General features: G+C 35.4%; 1 protein-coding gene across 1 annotated transcript in view; it reads right to left on the bottom strand.

The window, feature by feature from the left end:
* LAMA2 (laminin subunit alpha 2) overlaps positions 1-19,682 on the bottom strand; it is a 588,895-nt gene that overhangs the window by 299,760 nt on the left and 269,453 nt on the right. The window contains exon 12 of the mRNA XM_071218658.1: positions 18,608-18,781. Within this exon, the coding sequence (XP_071074759.1) occupies positions 18,608-18,781 (174 nt within the window). The remainder of the gene's footprint in view (positions 1-18,607; positions 18,782-19,682) is intronic.

The following is a 19,682-nucleotide window of genomic DNA, read 5'->3' as shown; positions in this document are numbered from 1 at the left end:
ATTCTGTGTTAGAACCATAAAAGTTTAAATCCATAAAAGGCTTTCTAAGTCCTTTTGATTCTTACTCTTTCAGTTTGCCGTAGGGCTGCCAATGCAGAGTAACAGAAAACGGTATGGCCTTTATAATGGGGATTTATTTGGGATAAAAGCTTATAAATCCAAGGCCATGAAATATCCAAATTGAAGCATCAGCAGAGATGCTTTCTCACCAAAGTCAGTTACCGTAGATCCTGGCATGTTGTCACGTGGCAAAGCAAGAGGGCTGCAGATCTCCGCTGAGGTCCCTGCCTTCCGCTCCAGAATCTACTGTCTCTTGGAGCTCAGCTGTGAGCAACCAGGCACAGGGCTTGTCTCTTGGGGCTTCTCTCCTTGCAGCTACTATGGGCAAAAGTGGAGTCTTTTCTCGCACATGGCAGAATCAAACATGGAAGTTTTCCTTTTTTCTGTGTCTGTCCGTGTGAGCCCATTTATATCAGATCCAGTAAGGGGGTGGAGACTCACCCCAAGTCAAGTCCCACTGACATAGTCCAATCAGAAGCCCTAAATGGATCTTAACAAGTCATCTAATCCACCGAATTCAATGTAATCAAAGGGTATCACACCCTGAGGAACAGATTAGTTTACAAATATAATCTTTCTTTTTCTGGGATTCGTAAAACAATCTCAAACTGCCAAAGTTACTTTTTAAACCATGTTCTGCCAAACCTAGTTTTCTATGGGAAAACACAGCAAGGCCATGGGATAGAATGCAGACAGAGCTTCGAGCCCTGTCTTCCACTGTAACCAGCACCAGATGCTTCTCTGCCTCCAAAGACAACCAGCCTTGTCTCCCTCTGTCACAAGCACCTGCTCTGTCACCTACTTGAACCATTGTTCTTGTATTTTGGTGTTCTGATAAGACTTTGTTTGAAAAACAGGTTCCATAGCTAAGAAATTATGACAGATAAGGAACTGAGGTCCAGAGAAGTTAGGGGTTTATATGTGGCTAGTCTGGTAACAGAGCTCCAGTCGCAGAGTTGTGAAAGCATATTCAGGAATAACTGGACCCTCATGTAGAATCGGAAATTGACTGCCCCTCCCCCATGCAAGATTCAGTCCCTGCCAAGTTTCCTTTCTTCCTCATTCTATATGCTAATGGCAGTGCACTTTAGACTTCCTGTTAAAAAATAAAACAGCTGCTTTCTAAGATTAATTTTGCATGTGAACATGTGTTCTTGTGTGTGGTGTGTCCATGAATGTGTTTGTATGTGTTTCTATTTTTAATGAGATTAATAGATTCGGATTTACATGGTCTTTTGTGGTAGACAAGAAGGGGTCATTTTAGGGTTTCCTTGTACAGGCTCAACTACTGGATAAGAATGTCAATCTTTGAATTCAGACTAAAGAATCCTGCAGGCTTTTTTTTTTAAGCTCTGGAAAGTATAAATCTTGGTAATCATCCATGGAAACTTAATTGATCTTTGGTAATTCTTAAAAGTAATCATAAAAGAGTTGGCCTCAAATTTTTATATGTGAAGACTCACTTGGGAAGCATGCTGAAAATGCAGAGTTCCACACATTCTCCCAGATGTTCTGATGGAATGAATCTCTATTTTTAATAAAGACTCCAGATGCCTCTGAAGCAGTGGCCTGATCCCCGTTGCTTCCAATGTAGTGTCAAAAGTATCTGATCAAGAGCACAATTAGTATTAGATATGAACACAAACTTTATCTGAAAAATAACTTAGATGCTTTCTCCAGGAAAGCCTTGTTTTTGAAAGTTAAGACTGTGATCCAACTAAACTAACTTAATTACAAGACTAACAGCCTGACCTTCAAACTCTAATTCAAGACTCTTGCTTTACCAACAGATCCAAAGCTATTGTATCATAAACTCTCCCATTCCCAATTAGTTTCCTCTCATGCAAGACCTGCCTTGAAATCAACCAACCTTTCCCCTAAAACATAAATATCCTCCTCCAACTGTCCCCTTTTGAGATACTACTGAGATTTAGTCAAAGCGGGGTTCTCTTTTACTGCAATAACTTCAAAACTTAGCTTTGATCAACAGGTATTTTTCAAACCTATCTTGGGAAAGTTGGCAGAAGTTACCTGACTAATACATAAATGTATCTTGATATACAAAAACCACTTTCCCTAATTCTTCTAAAACCAGGAGTATTGCTAAGGTAGAGTAATAAAATCATCAAATTTCAATATATACTTAAAGATGTTTTGACATTTATTTTATTTAAAAATAAAAACTATTTACACTTGCATGACTCCAACTACTATTTGTCATAAACTTCTCTACAATTAAGGAGTCTCTGAAGAGTCCCTCAATCAATATAACCTGGGGATTAAGAAGATTAAATTAAGTAAAATAACCACTTGCCTGTATATTATAAACATCTTCAGGATAAGATTTTTTGTTGTGAAATTTTATTAAACCAGGGGGTCAGCAAGAATGAGGAATTCAAGCTCTGTAAACAAACAAAACCTAAAGAAACAAACAATCCAGTTGTCTCAGAATGATAAAGCCAGTGGACAGTTCTCTTACTTATGTAGGAAATGCCATATGCTCACTATTTGGGGTGTAAAACACACAGTGGAGTGGATGTTTCTTTGGAAATTGCTGTAAATATATTCATCTGAGTAAAATAGTCATCTCTGTCTAGCCACGCATGCTCTCTGCTTCCGCAGCTTTCACTGCTGTTTATGTGAAGTTGAGAGGTAATGGCCTCATGATTCAAAGAAACTGCTGAAGTGTGTACTCAGGCTTCAGTTTGAGACATGGGTTCATTTATCATCATAATAAGCTATTACCATTGATAGGTCACAACTCATTGACGAGACAGTCCATCTAATTGGCCCAATTCCGTTAGCTTTTCATGTGCCTCAAGGAGATAAGCACTCTTTCGTAGGTAATTTTCAATCACCCAACAAACTACCTATTAAATAATTCATCACATTTCAAATTAGGGTCCTATCACATAGATCCTTTCTCAATGTGTCAAATGTCTGATTTAACTACTTTGATCTCAGGCCCAAGAATAGAGGGAGAACAACAGAAAAAGTAAGGTAACAGAGCACCTTTGACTCAGTTGCAACTGTTGGAAATTATGAGAAGACCTCAGAAATAAAAACGGAAGCTTGATGCTTCTCTGACTGGCCCACTGAAAATAAAGAATTTTGTGAAAATACTTGTAAAAATAAGAATGCTATTTGAATCTTTGGGATTAATTAAACTTATAGGATTGGGGCACTTAATACTTATTAAGCGATCACACTACAAGAAATAATTTTTACTGCAGGGTTTAGTATAGAAAATTAGACAGCTTATAATAGATCAAACAGAAATAAAAATAAAGATGGTTCGAGATGAAATTTCTTGTATTACAACTTTGATAGAAATCTGTACTGGAGTGGGTCAGTAGAAGAAAGGCTTGTGAGATAATTTCACCTCAATTACAATGTAAGATTTGACTTTAAAGAGCAATGTAGCCTTATAATTGCAAACATATATTCTTTTTCTCCCCTTTCGATTATGCAAATGATAGTCATATACATACTCTTCTAGTTCTAGATTTAATTCACAACAGTGTAATTGCTTCATTCCATTTTAGTATACACAGAGCCTACTACTTTCTTTATTCCTAGTTTTATGATATTTAATTGAATAGATATGCCAAATTCTTTTAATCATTCTCTAACTAATAGGCAATTCTGAGGCTTTCACAATTTTTGGAATGAATAACTACATAAATGTCATTTTGCACGTGCTTATATATCCTGTTGAGTAAATTCCCAGATGAGACATTATAATGTGAAGAAATATGTGCATTTGTAATTTTGGTGATTTCTAAACTGGTTTTCTTAGACTGCACCAATGAATGTCCCCACCAACAGCTTACTAAGATCCTTGTCCTATAAGTTCTCAGTAATAGAGTGAAATATCCATCTTGTTATCTTCAATATATGATAGATGACAAATGGTTTCTGTGTAATCATATTATGAGTCAAATTGAACATCATTTCATATATTTAAAAAACGTTTGTACTTCCTTTTCTGTGTACTATTTGTTCATATAGGTGGTTCATTTTTTGTTGGGCCGTCACATTTTCTTATCCATTTCTAGGAGTTCTTTAGATACTGGAGAGATTTGCCTTTCATTTGTTATAACAAAAATAAAAATTACAGGAGTTTTAAAAAGAATTAATATTTTATTCTATTTTTATTTCTTCATTATCATGAGAACTGATTGAATGTTTTTATTTATACAAGGAGATGCCCAGGTTCAGCATTTTTCTGGTTATATTTGATTAAGGATTTGGTTCCTATGCCTGACACAGATCTGACTCAGTGCTGGAACTCTGCCATATTAGCTTTGTGCTCTTGGACACATACCTTAATGTGGTTGAAACTCACTTTCTTTATAAGCAAAATGAGGGGCTCAGCATCCCTCTTAGAACTGTGTAAAGCACTCACAATTGTTCTGAACACACAGCAGATAGTCAATAAATGCCAACTGCTTTGTGAATTTCTATGGTTGTATGCTATAATAATTTATATCTGGGTAATCTTTAAATCAGTGAAAACCATTTGATAAAGGACCATTTGTCACCTTATTTATTGCTATCTGACATAGCATCTGGTGGTAATAGGAAAAGATATCATTAAAAATAAAAATGGACAATCAGAGAGAATTAATTTTTGTCAGTAAATAGATTTATATCACTTAAATGGCAGTTTTGCAGCATAGAGAAAACTTTTATATCAGCTAGTTAGCTTTTTGAGATACCTACAGTGTGTTTTGAAGGTAGCAGAGTAGAGCTAACATGCACAGCTTCATATCTCATCAAGCAAATGACATGATAAGTGTGATAAGTATCTCACTATCCCTTGCTTCATTGAAGACTTAGGCATTTAAGGGTATTCAGGATTTCTGTCATCAGTAACTGATTAGAAAATAAATGTATGCAATAACAAAGAGGTGTAGCAACAGTCTTAAAACTGTCATTTTGGAGATTTCATAGTTCACATATTTGTGGATGAACTTACATCATGATGTACACTTTGGTAAAATTAATGCAATAACATTGGTAGCCAAAGTAAAGGCCTCTGTTACAGAAGAATTCAACTTTAACCTTTAATATAGAATTCAAATTCAACCTTTAATATAAATACCACTATACCACATTTGTGGATAACTTTACCATCACCATTATCAGAATCCAGGAGGTATAGTCCAAATATAAAACCTTTAGATTGGTTAGTTCGAGAATCTACTTTTTCTGATATTAATATAACCATTCCAGTTTTATCTGTATTAGTTTTCCTACCTTTTTACTTACCTGTCTTTTATTTTAGATAAATTACTTATAAAGAATATAGAGTTGGATCTTTCTTTTTTATTGATCTGACAATTGCTCCATTTTATTAGTGGTATATAAGCCATTTATATTTCATATAATTATCAGTATGTTTGAGCTTTATTTCTACTATCTTGCTAATTTTTACTTTTTGTCTTTTTTCCTTTTTCCTTCTTAAATTCCTTCTTTTTGATTAATTAGCAACTTCTATGACTTCATTTTATCTCCATTATTGTTTTTATTAATGTTAACTATTAATTTTATTTTTGAGAGTTTGCTCTAGGGTTTATAATATGTATGCCTCTTCAACTTATATCTATCTTCAAGTGATATCATACCACTTCACAATAGTATAAGAATATTACAACTGTATGTTTACATTTCACCTTGCCTACTCTGTCATTGCTTTTATATATTTTACTATGTTATATACCCCACAATACACTTTTATTTTAAGCAATTGGTTATCTTTTAAAGAGATTTATAAAGTAAGAGAAAAATCTTTATATTGTTGCACATATTTACTATGTCTGGTACTCTTCATTCCTTTGTGCAGATTTATATTGCATTAGGAATCAATTTCCTTTTGGACAAATGAATTCCTGTATCATTTCTTGTAGTACAGTTCTGCTGGGATAACATTCTTTTAGCCTTTGTATGTCTCAAAAGTCCTTATTTCACCTTAAATTTTGAACAATTCATGTGCTGGAGAATAACCTATTCTAGAATTCTAGAGAATTCTAGGTTGATTATGTTTTCTTACAGTATTTCAAAAATGTTGCTCTATCATCTTTTGGTTTACTTTGTTTCCAACATGAAGTCGGCTATTATTCTTATCCTTGTTCCCACTGTATATAATATGTCTGTTATTCTCTAGGAACTTTAAACATTTTCTATCACTTATTTTTAGAAATTTGTATATGATATACCTTGGTAATTTATTGTACTTGAGAGTCATTGAAACTCTTGGATGTGTAGGTTTATATTTTTCATGAAATTTGGAAAATGGCCATTATTTCTTCAAATATTTTTTCTGTTTCCCCATCTCTCCTATCCTTCAGGGAGTATAATTACAGATAACTGATTCTCTGTTCATTTTTAAATTTTCCTTTTATTTTCCTTGCTTCATTTGGACAGGTTCTTTTGCTGTTTTCCATTTCACTCTCCTTCACTTATGCAGTATCCAGTGTCCATTCTAATGTTAATCTCATTCACTATAGTTTTTTTTTTTTTTTTAATTTATTTATCCATTTCTCTCCCGCCCCCCGTCTGTTCCCTGTGACTACTCACTGCGTCTTGTTTCCTTGCCCGCCCCTGCTGCCGTCAGCGGCACGGGAATCTGTGTCTCTTTTTGTTGCGTCAGCTCTCCATGTGTGCGGTGCCATTCCCGGGCAGCCTGCACCCTGTTTCCCGCTGGGCTGCTCTCCTTACGGGGTGCACTCCTTGCGCGTGGGGCTCCCCCACGCGGGGGACACCCCTGCGTGGCACAGCACTCCTCGTGCGCATCAGCGCAGCCCAGCTCCACACGGGTCAAGGAGGCCTGGGGTCCAAACCGCGGACCTCCCATGTGGTAGACGGAGCCCCAACCACTGGGCCAAGTCCGTTTCCCTTTTGTTTTTTTTTAAGAGATGCAGATTTGTTTTTAATCTCTCAAAGTTCCATTTGGGTATTTAAGAAATACATATTTTATATTTCTTCTAACTTTTTGGAATATATGTAGAATATTTGTAATAGTTGTTTTAATGTTTCTGTGAGCTTGGAAATCATCAGTCATTTTTGGGTCTTGTTCAATTATTTTCTTTTTTTTCCTGCATATAAGTCATGATTTCGTGCTTCCTTGCATGTGTGGTAATTTTTAGTACATGCTGGGCATTGTCATTTATATTGTTGGCTCCTGGGTTTTATATATTCCTTAAAGGGTTTTGGATTTCTTAATGTGCACGTGTAGGAAATAAGTTTGACATAAAATAGGTCCATTTTTGTTAGATCATCCTTTTGCCTGATGTCTTGTGTATTATGAGATCTTTCCTCTCTAGTTGGTAGGAACACAAACTATTATGAGCTCTCTGTCAGTTCTGAAAACTGTTCTGCCTCTCTTTCTAGAGTCTTTTCCAGGCCTCTCATTAATAACCAGATTCATACTCAGCCAAAGACATATCTTCCCTAAAGATATCTCAGATCCCTTTATGCAACTCTCTCCTCCCTGGAACTCTAATTTACAAATTCTAGCTGCTTGACTTTCCTAAACACCAATCTCTGTCTCCAAAACTCAGTTGCTGAACTCATATTACACTTTTTCTCCCTGCCCCATAGCCTAAAAACCACCTTTAGACAGTAGGCTGATGTGATAAAGAATCCCCCTGCCTATATTTTCCCTTTCCTGCTTTCAGGAATCATGGTCTGGCACTGCTGTTGTCCATTGTGCACCTCTGAATACTATGACACATATATTTTGTCCAGTTTTCTAGTTATTTAAGGCAGGGGTTAACTTCAGTCTCTATTGTTTCTTCCACTCCACTGATGATCATATTTCTAGGTGTTTAATATTTGGTTTATTATTTGATAGAGAAAAACTTTTTTTCTGAAGTAGCTTTACCAATTTAGCAGGCTGCTGACACAAACAGGAAATGAACATTCTTTTTGCTCTAGGTCCTTGCCAAGAGTTGGTATTTCTGAACTTTTAAATTCAATTTCTAAAAAGGTTGACTTATTTTCATACATTGATGAATCATTTATATTACTTTTTTAATGAAAAGTATGTACATATTTTATGACATTTTTCCTTTTCCATTTTTTGTTATTTTTTCCTTTTTGATTTGTAGGAATTTTTAAATATCATAGATAGGAATTATGTGATAAGCATTATAATGGAAATGATGCTTTTCAACAGTCTAGTTTTTGAAAACATCTTTTTCCTGTTTGATTGTTTCACTCTTTACAGTGTGTTTCAATGAACAGGATTCTTAATTTTAATGTAGTATTCATTATTATTGTTTCTTTATTGTTTATACATTTTTGTCTTCTTTAAGAAGTATTTCTCTTAATTAAGGTCACTATGATATTGCCATATGTTGTACTTTTTTTTAGTTCTACTGGAGGAAGTGTTTATTAGATTTTTTCAATAGTTAAAAATTAAGAAAATGAAAATAACTTATATTCCCTGTTGTCTTTCGCCTTAACCCCCAAATCACTGTAGATACTAAAAAAATCCCAACATATTTTGAATGACCTTTTAAAAAATAAGTAATACTGCTGATATTGCATCTTCTTATCATATTTACTTGAGAGAAAAATCTCCTGTTTGAAAACCCTAAATGTCTCTATTATAGAAATGATGTCAGGTAGAGAAAGAATTAGTTTACACATGGTTGCTGTTTGGAGGACTAGTCTTCAGTCATTAATTTTCAATTTACCACCTTTACCTCAGACCTGGAATTGGGTGGAAAATCCAATTAGATTTTAAGGTGAAACTAATTAAACTACATTCTTTCCCATCCTTCTGTACAGCTTTGCTCTTCTTATGACCAAAAACAATTTAAAAAGAATATACAAAACACCCAGAATGCAAAAAAGACACTCTGAACATGATAGGTTCAGAACTTCAACAACACTTGATGGATCTGTCGCAAATGGAAGAAGCCATCATATCGGGGATGGGTTCCACAAAGCTTGAGGGAGTGCAGCAGAACCAACAATCCATTGGTTCCTGATTGTTCTCCACTGAGTTGCACATGGAACATGAATGTAAAAACTTATTAAAAAGGAGATTTTTAAAAATTTAATATTTTAAATTATTAATTGATTGAAACATTTTCAAATTGATGCTGGTTTCTATATCTCTAGTTTTGAGATAAGGAATGGGAGCTGTGTAAGTAAGGCTTTTTTACACTCTTACTATGGCATAGTTTTCCTTTTAACAACTTCACAGAAAAAATTTTATAGAAGTATTTGAAATTCTATTTTAATGTTATGTGCTTGTCATTCATGCAGTAACTATTGTGTTAGGCCCTATGCCTAAACAAATGATTGATATGAGGTCCTGTATTAACTGTTAAACAGTGAAGAAGGCATTATTATGTACCTTTTTTTTTAGATTTATTTTTTATTTATCTCTCCCCTTCTCTTGCCCTTCCCCCCCAGTTGTCTGTTCTCTGTGTGCATTCGCTGTATGTTCTTCTGTGACCGCTTCTATCTTTATCAGCAGCACCAGGAATCTGTTTCTTTTTTGTTGCGTCATCTTATTGTGTCAGCTTGCCGTGTGTGGCGCCATTCCTGGGCAGGCTGCACTTTCTTTCGCGTTGGGCGGTTCTCCTTATGGGTTGCATTCTTTGCGCGTGAGGCTCCCCTATGTGAGGGACACCCCTGCATAGCACGGCACTCCTTGTACGCATCAGCATTGCACATAGGCCAGCTCCACATGGGTCAAGGAGGCCCGGGGTTTGAACTGCAGACCTCCCATGTGGTAGGTGGACACCCTATCCATTGAGCCAAGTCTACTTCCCTATTATGTACCTTTCTGACCTCTTAATCTTTGTGAAGATACAAATTTTTATTTGATATAATTTTCCTTTTGCTTCAACAACTTTCCTTAACACTCTTTTTTAGTATAAGTCTGTTGTCAATGGATTATCTTCTTTCTCTAAAGAAGTCTTTGTTTTATCTTCAGTTTTGAAAGATATTTTGATTTGATAAAGAATTCTTTTTTGACAAATTTTTTTTTTTTTCTTTTGGTCTTTATTTTTTTCTCCCTCTTCCAACACTTAAAAATCTCTGCCATGGATTCTGGCTTGTATAATTCTGACAAGAATTTGCAATCATTTTTACCTTTGGTCCTCTGTACATGTTCTGTCTTTTTCTCTGGTTGCTTTTAAGATTTTCTTTTTGTTTCTTTACCACTGGTTTTTTATAATTTGATTCTGATGTACCTTGGCATAATTTTCTTGAAGTTTTATTAATTTGGGTTTTGTTTTTCTCATTATGTTTTATGTTTGCTTGTTGGTTAGTTATTTGGATCTGTAGATTTATAATTTTCATCACATTTGGAAAAAATTTGGCCATTATTTCTTCAAATATATATTTTATGTCCCCTGACTCCATTTCTCCCTCTGGAAGTACAATTATATGTTTGTTAGATGCTTGGTATTATCACATAGGCTATTGAGATTTTGCTTATTAAGTATCTTTTCTTTGTGCTTTATTTTGGATAATTTCTATTGCCATGTCTTTCTGTTCACTAATCTTTTCTTCTGCAGAATCAAATATTTTATTTCCATACTGTGTATGTTTCATTTCAGACATTGTAATTTTCATCTCTGGTAGTTCTATTTGGGTCTTCTAAAAATATCTTTTATTCTATACCTCATCATGTTCATGTTTTCTCCTACTTTCTTGAGCATATGGAGAATATTTATAATAGCCATTTTAACATCTTTCTTCGCTTGCTCCATCATTTCTGTCATTTTTGGGTCTTTTCTTATTGAATTTCTCTCTGGTTATGGGTCATATGTTCTGCTTCTTTACATGCCTGCTAATTTTTGCGTTGATGCCAGGCAATATAAATTTTAAGTTGTTGGGTGCTGGATTAAGTTGTAATTAATTAAATAGTATTGGACTTTGTCATGGCAAGCAGGGGTTTTGTTTTTGTTTTTTGTTTTATTTTTGAAAAATATATTTTTTTAAGATTTATTTATTAATTTCTCTCCCTTTCCCCCTCTCCCCTTACCCCCACCCCCCACCCCGGTTGTCTGTTCTCTGTGTCTATTTGCTGTGTCTTCTTTGTCCACTTCTGTTGTTGTCAGTGGCAAGGGAATCTGTGCTTCTTTTTGTTGTGTCAGCTCTCCATGTGTGCAGCACCATTCCTGGGCAGGCTGCACTTTCTTTCATGCTGGGCGGCTCTCCTTATAGGGCGCACTTCCTTGCGCGTGAGGCTCCCCTACGTGAGGGACACCCCTGCGTGGCACAGCACTCCTTGTGCACATCAGCACTGTGCATGGGCCAGCTCCACACGGGTCAAGGAGGCCCAGGGTTTGAACTACGGACCTCCCATGTGGTAGACGGACGCCCTAACCACTGGGCCAAGTCCACCGCCCTATTTTTAAAAAATATTTAATTCCTTTAAGCCTTGCTTTTCAGCTTTGCCAGGTTGAGCAGCCTGTGGTTGGAGACTAAAATAGATACTTTACAGAGAGGCAATGCTTTCTGAATACTTTACCTGATATCCTCTCTCTTTGAGGGCCTCAAAATGGTGGGAAAATGAACAAAACCTGTGTCAGCTCCAAGAATCCTTCCTCATTGCTTTTTGGTGGCTCTTTACTCTAGCCTTAGGTAATTTTCTCTCATGCATTTGCAACTCAATACTGTCAGGCCAGAGGTTTCTCTTTACAGATATCTGGATTTCTCTCTCTTTCTCCCTCCCTCCCTCTCTCTCACTCTCTCTTTCCCTCTCTTTCTGTGCAGCTCCCTCCTTTCTACTACTCTGACCTACAAATTCTAGCTGCACTGTTCTCCCTAAGCTCCAATCTCTCATCTTGATGCTCTGTTTCTGTTTGGGTTTCGCCTCCATGCACTTCACTCTGGCAACTGCCCCCAGACAATTATCTGGGACAATTGTAAACCTCATTTCATTTGTTTCTCTTTTCTCATGGATCACAATCCTAAATCATTTGTTGCCCAGTGTCTAAAAACTGTTGTGTCACATTTTCCTCAAGTTTTCTTGTTGTCTACCGTAGGTAAATCTAGATCCTGTTTTTTAATCTTGATCAGAAGTAGAAATCCCAATGTATTTTTGTCCTTTTAGTCCTTTTATAGTGTGATTTTTAAAACTCAAACCTTTGTTTCGACTGGAATTTATTTTTATCTATAATGTAAAGTAAATATGCAAGATCTTTTTTCATCATTAGATAACCAGTGGTCTAAGAACCATTTCTTATATGGTCTTTCCTATTCCCATTTTCCCATTGCTCTACAATGCCTATTGGGTAAAAATCAAGTATCCTTATATGCATGGGATATTTCTGGGCTTTTTTCTTTTTTTTTAATTCTCGTCATCTGGTCATCTCTTTTTATACCAATACCATTTTGTATTAATCACTACATCTTTCTAAATATATACTAAATCTTCGTATCTGGTAAGATTGGATTCAAATCCCATCTCCTGCCTTCCTTTAGAAGGACTGTCATTATTTTTTGCCCTTTGCTTTTCCCCACAGTGTTAATCTTTGGTGCTTTTAATATTTATTGCTATTATAAATGACTTCTGATTAAAGTGATTGTTGCTGATGTAAAGAAACACAAATGACTTTTAAAAATGAATTTTATATACAGCCCCCTCCTTGACTTATTTATTAATAATTTACACGTAGGTTCTTCTGAGTTTGCAAAGCACATAATCATATCATCTATAAATGGCACTTTTATTTCTTCCTTTCTAATCATTGTTTCTGTCTTATATTACTGCATTGCCCAGCTCCTATAACACAATGTTAAATAAAATAGTGACAGTGAGGATTATTTCTTATTTATCATCCTAAGAAACGTTTTCAACATTTTATATTAAATGACATACTTCTACAGGTTTTAGTGTAGTCGCTTTTTTGGTACTAGTGTTGGAAGAAAGGTTATTTAATTTTACTTAATTCTTTTTCTTCTTCTGTCAAAATAATTTTGATTTCCCTCTTTCATCAGTCAAGATGGTCATTACTTAAACCGATTTTTTAATATTAAACCAACTTTGGATTCTTTGATATATTCAACCTGGCCCATTTAGTTTTTGTATTGTTTTAGGTACCGGGGGCCAGGGACTGAACCTGGGATTTCGTATGTGGGAAGCCAGCACTCAACCACTGAGCCAAATCAGTTTCCCTGAGTTTTTTTTCCCCCTTTCTGGTTGCAGCATCGTCTTTTTGGTGCATCACTTTGCTGTGCGGGGGTCTGCACCTCTCTGTGCCTGTCTGGGACACCTTTTTTCTTTTTTTACCAGGAGGTCCCAGGTTTTGTTCCTATGTGGGAGGCGTGAGCTCAACTATTTGAGCAACATCGCTGCCATGGCCCATTTAGTTTTACCATTTTTATACATTGATAGAGCTTGATCGCTAACATTTTGTTTGGAATGTTTGCATCTATTTTCATGAGTAAGTTTGGACAGGGATTTTCTTGTTGCAACCCCTCTTGTCAAGGTTTGATATCAAGGATATACACGGCACATAAAATTAATTTAGGAGTATTCCCCACTGCTCTATTTTCTGGGTAATCTTTGTGGAAAGATCTTTTTTGACTATTGATTCTATTACCTTAATGTTTATATGACTTCTTAGCTTTTTCTTCTTGAGTCGGTTTTACTAAATTGCCTTTTTTTAGAAATTTATTAATGTCTCTAGGTATTCCATTGTATTGCGTGTAAAGTTTTTCATGATATTCCTTACCTCTATTTTCTGAAATAAATTGTTATGTCCACTTTTACATTTCTAAAAGTGTTTATATGTGCGTGGCCCTCCTTTTTTCTTTATTGATCTTGCCAGACTTAACAATGCTTTGTAAAAAAAAGCCTTTGGCTTTGTGCCCTCTCTATTAATATTTGTTTTGTATTTCAATAACTTATATTTACATATGTTCATATCTTTATTGTTTCTTATTTCGATAAGCTGCTTCAATAACTCTATTCTAAACCTAAATAACTTGCCAGAACATAACTGAGAAAAAAAATGATTAACTGAAAAGGGTTAGGCACATCTGGATTACAATCGTGACTCACTTATGAGTTGGGATACTTTGGTTCATTAGTGGATGACCTTGGTCATGCCATTTAAAATACTGAAAGCAGAAACTCACAAGTAACTATCACCTCCTTTACCTTGACCAGTAAGCTCCTATCAGTGTAGCCCAGGTTGCCTTAGTTTTGCCTTAGTTTTATTGACAACCACATTATAAAGCTCATTGAAATTACTATTAAGTAAACTCTTCCCACCAAAACTGCACGTGTTATAAGTCATTGAGAACAGAAGAATATATATTAATATTAAAATTATTTCCTATAAAATAATTTGCAATATTAGAATTAATGCTTTATAAATTTATTTAGGAAAAATATCAAGGTAATATTGTGTCAAATATGTAAGGCTGGGAGATTTTTATGTTTGACGTTGAGTCCTCCTAGGTGAGTTAATGTTGCCAGGCTCTACCACAACATAAATGAGTTCTTGATTTTTTTTTTCTTTTTAAAAAATATTTGCTTTATTTACACCTAATAATTCAATTGGTTTATTCTAGGCAGCAAATCTTCTTGGTACTACTCCATTGCCAAATCTTTCTTGATCTGATCAGATGCATAGAATACAAAATCAATCATTGTTGATTTATCCTATTTAGTTTTATGACCGTGCCATTCTCCACATTCATAATGACCTTCTGACTTAATCCATTTAATCTAAGACATAAATTGGAGGAGGTTAAGGATGGGAGAGAAGGTTTTGAACTTCATTTTGGAACAATTTTCAGGAATGTAAGGTAAAGAAGTCACAAATACAAATTATTCTGCCAAAAACAAAATGGATCTTACTTAGTAGTGAGATTTAATTTTTTTAGTGAGATCGAAATCATTTCTAACTCTCACATAAATCTCAATTCAAGGATCATTTCTGAGCAACCTAATCAAAACCATTTTGTTGTTATTTTTGTTAAACATGTAGCATCAATCACAAAGTATTTGTCGAGCCTCCCTTTATGTGACAAAAACTAGCTTCTTGTCCTATAAGTCTCAAATATCAATCTCCTCCTTCAAATCCACAGCGTTAATTTGGGAACTGTGAGGTAGAACCGAAAGTCAAGAGACCACAACAACAGAGTTTACCAAAGATTACTTTTAGAAGCCAGATGCTAATATGTCAGCAGACTCTCAAAATGTACATTTAAGGCGACAAGTATTCTTGACAACTACATGAAATAATTTAAAAGCTTCTTTAGACTAGAAAAAGCAAAAGACAGCTTGATGTTGTAGAGAATAAGCATTGTTTTATAAAGAACAAATCGCACAAAATTAATCTAATAATGTTCAGAGACAGACTTTCAAATCTCAGTAGTAATGCAGAAACAGGACACAGGCTGAGCGAGAAGCTCTGGGAAATTTACAGGCATGAACTGCTTCTGCAAGCTGCACTAACCATTTCAGACCACTAGGGTAACCTTAAGTAAATGACTATTTCAGTGTTCCAATGGCATTAGTTTACCAAAACAATAAATTATCCCAAGTCTGAAATTCCCAAACTGTTTCTGAATAGCTGCAGCTTGTAGCAAACCAGCAGAACTCTGTAATCTAGCTCTTTCCATTCCTGGCTAGTTCCACGCTTTAAAAAAATGCCCCAAATCAAGCATTAACATTTGCCAAGCATTTTGAGAATGTTATGCTGCCATGTATAGCCCTGTGGGTGCCTGAGTAAATTCTCATTGACTATTTAGAACGAGGAGAAAAATTAGCACTTGGTTGTGCCAACTGAGACAAATATTCACTCACATTAAGAGGAAAAGCATTTTCAAGATTGCTAGGGAGGAATTCATTCATAGTTGCATCATGGGAATATTTTAAAGAGGCAATACAAAAATGTGTTAGGTTTTTCTAGGCCACATCTACTATTCATGCACACTTATAATCACTTATTTATACCTCATTAGTCCAAAGAGGAACCACAATCAATAAAAATGCTTCAGAGGATAAAGCACTCCTTTGCTAAAGTGGCTAGTATTTTTTAGTTTTATTACGATCAGGCAGACCTCTATGTTAGCAGCTCAAAGCGTATCTCACGTGAGGGCACTTTTCTTATCTTAGGTGCTACAAAAGGGAGGGACAGGCACACAGCATCTTCATTTTAACAGAATACTCACAGGACATCTCCCTTATGCTAAAAACAGTTTTATCACCACGTTATTTGGGAAATGTTTGAAAACTAGGTATCTAAATATTTAGGCAAAGTTAATAGGATCTCATTAATGTATTATAGATTAAGAATTAACATTAAAGCAAGGGGAGTTTACATACTCATAGCCTCCAGGTCATGGATGTAAATGAAATTCAGTATTTAAACAGATGCACTTGTATCTTGAAATACTAGTTCTGTCAGTTTCTTGCAATGGCTCTCATTCAAACAGCAATTACTGGTAAAGAATTTAGCCTGAACTATTTAGAAAAGTGGCTTTATTGAATTTACAAACAAGGCCCTATAATTTTCCATTTCCTTAGCAAGATATTAAATCAACCAAGCCAAGCATGTCATCATGACTATAATTTACGTGATATGACATGACAGTTAAGATGTACTGTGATAATTTGTGAGAGACTGCAGTATTACTGTAGAATCAAAAATTTATATGGCTCAGTTATTAAGGCAAATTGTTTCATTCATACTGAGATGTCGGACAGTAAACCACCAAGGGCCTCCAGATTCCATTTTTAAAATGTCTTCTACATTCAAACAATTTGCACACCCTGTTACCATCATTTTATTTACTGAATGGAAACTGGAGCACAGACAAGCATAGCTTTTTGAGATGTGAAAATGATCCATAGGAGAATATGAAGTACTTCACTGTGGGTGGTTATAAGAAACAGGTCAGCCAGGATAAGGGAAGTTATCTTTGGGAACCAACAACTACGAACAGGATGTCTAAATTCTTTGCTCCAATGCTATTTAATATCCCATTTGCTTGCTTTCCTTCTGTCAGGCTGATTTTCAGTCAACAGAAGGAAAAAGCATATGACCAAAAATGATATGATGGAAAATATGGCAAAGAAAATTTCTGTTATAAGCTATCTTAAAATAAATTTCACCATTGACAAGAAAATAAGACCTCTGAAACCCATCCAGTTTTGACCCATGGCTCTTCTCTAAACTCCTGAAAGCAGTTAAAATAAAAAGGCAAATTTTTTGTTTTTGGCAATTTTTAACAAGAGACATTCAAGTCTTACTATTTTATTCATGCTAGGAATACAGTAAGTTCCTAAATAGAATAGGATAAAGTAAATTCTTGTCATAAAGGGCCTTGCAAATAAAGTTTAATTAGATTTTTATTACAGCTACAGAATTTTATGCAACATATACTGGCTCTTCAAACTACATATTCAATGAAATGTCTTCTATTCATTTACACATTTCTCATAATAGCATTTAGAAGCCTGTTAAAAATAAGATAGCCATGATTTGAAATTTTTCCATCAGCTAAACACCACCAGTTCCCATTCACTGAGTAACATAAGAACTAATAAGTTTTTCTATTTGAATGCTGGTTATGCCATGCAGGAGAACAACTAACTATAAATATACTTTTTTTTTTAATCAATGAAGGTTTCTTCAAAAGCAACATTACATTCTTATAGGTAAAAAGTAGGTTTTTAAATAGCATCAATTTACTAAGGGATTTTTCTGTGACCATCACAGTTTTTCGTGTTACTGGGTAATTTATCTGAACTGACTAGGTATTAACTCTCACAGAATAAGCAACTACTCATGTTTAAAATTAATAAATCAAATTTTGTTTCCAATGAATTATTGGGTAAAATGAAATAAATTCTAAACACCAAGGTACCTACTGAGATTGTATTAATCCACAAGGAAAAACAATAACCTGGATTTAAGAGGGGGCTACATGTGTTTATCTGTATATGTTTTTGCATATCTGTAAGTGGATTTCAAAACCAACATGTGGTTTCAATCTGGCACTTCTTATAGAGGTAGCTCTCCTTCTGAGTTCCAGGAAATATGTTGTTTACATTAGCTCCAAGGAAAGCATTTAATTAATTACATAATAAATTCCATTTCCAATTAACATTAATACACGGTGGAAGAAAAAGAGCTCTCTTGAATATCAGTTTCAAAATGAAATAGAAATAGAGGAGAAAAACTTCAGTAAATATACCACCACAGAATATTCTAGAAAAAACAGCCATTTCAAGTAAACACAGTCACTTTCTTCCAATATCCATTATCTGTTTCACAAAATACCCAAAAGGTGTCATTAACTTGTCTTTTATTTTTTAAAATTTGCATAGGACATCAACTATGTAAAGAACCTGCACTGGGGTACCATCCCGTGAGCTTCTTGTCCACAGACCTCACTCTTGCAACATGGGCCAAATGCCCAATTCCATCTGATTTCGCTGGTTCTGATGCTGTATTACAATATATATTTGAGTTCATCTGCCTTTTTTTTTTTGTAATACCAAATAAAACCATTTCCATTTTAGACAGGTTAAAGCAGTGCAGGGCCTTACCTTGTTTCCCAGATAGGGAGGCGGGGCACTCCAATAGTAGAGCTGAGGCAAAGCTCTTTGGGCCTCTGAGTTACTGACACTTATCTGCTGGGGGAGATCGATGTTATCCTGCTGGGGAGTCATTCGCCTGTGGCCGGAGATGTCAGTCAGATACCAGCCACTCATGTCTTGTATCTTAAAAGAAAACACCCAATCATTGTTAATTAGAAAGAAAATATTCATCAGTTTCCTTTCTCTTTCATGTTCCCTGTGGTATCCATTTTTGGAAATAAACACAAAGACCTGTAAATGTTTTAAAAATATGAGCCTTGAAAATATATTAAATTTAATATTCAAGCATGCTCCCACTGTTCATTTTTTCCTAATATTTCTAGAAGTTTGGATGATATTATCTTGTTTTTACAAATTCAATGATTTTTTAAAAAATTGCAATTCCAAATACCATTTTCTTAAAAAGATAATTCCATTCAATGTTACACAATGGCTATAAAGTTATACAATTTGCCACATAGTCTATACTTTGAATTTCATATTTTTCATTCACAGTAATTTCCGGTTGCTTATGAAAAAATTTTTTTTCAAAAGGTGTTACATATGTATTTGTAAAGCAGAGGAAGAAAAGAGAGAAAATATGCCAGAGCCTGAAAGGTGACTTTTTATCAGTTTCTCCCCTCCCACTTATTTAAATTTCTACTTTGAGGCTTAAGGACATTTGAATTCACCAAGTTGTTGCTACGGCCACAGCTCACAATGCCATACTATTCCTTTCTACCTGCAGCTCAGAAGTGCAGTGGGGATCCCTAGACAATATTCCAGCAAAGGGAAGAAGTCTTTAAGGAGGAATAAGAGGGAAACAGACTTGGCCCAATGGATAGGGCATCCGCCTACATGGGAGGTCCGCGGTTCAAACCCCGGGCCTCCTTGACCCGTGTGGAGCTGGCCCATGCGCAGTGCTGATGAGCGCAAGGAGTGCCGTGCCATGCAGGGGTGTCCCCTGCATAGGGGAGCCCCGCACACAAGGAGTGTGCCCCGTAAGGAGAGCCGCCCAGCGCAAAAGAAAGTGCAGCCTGCCCAG

The sequence above is a fragment of the Dasypus novemcinctus genome, chromosome 11 (assembly GCF_030445035.2).
Source record: "Dasypus novemcinctus isolate mDasNov1 chromosome 11, mDasNov1.1.hap2, whole genome shotgun sequence".
In the NCBI taxonomy this organism is placed as follows: domain Eukaryota; kingdom Metazoa; phylum Chordata; class Mammalia; order Cingulata; family Dasypodidae; genus Dasypus; species Dasypus novemcinctus.
This window is presented reverse-complemented; position numbering and strand designations above follow the sequence as displayed.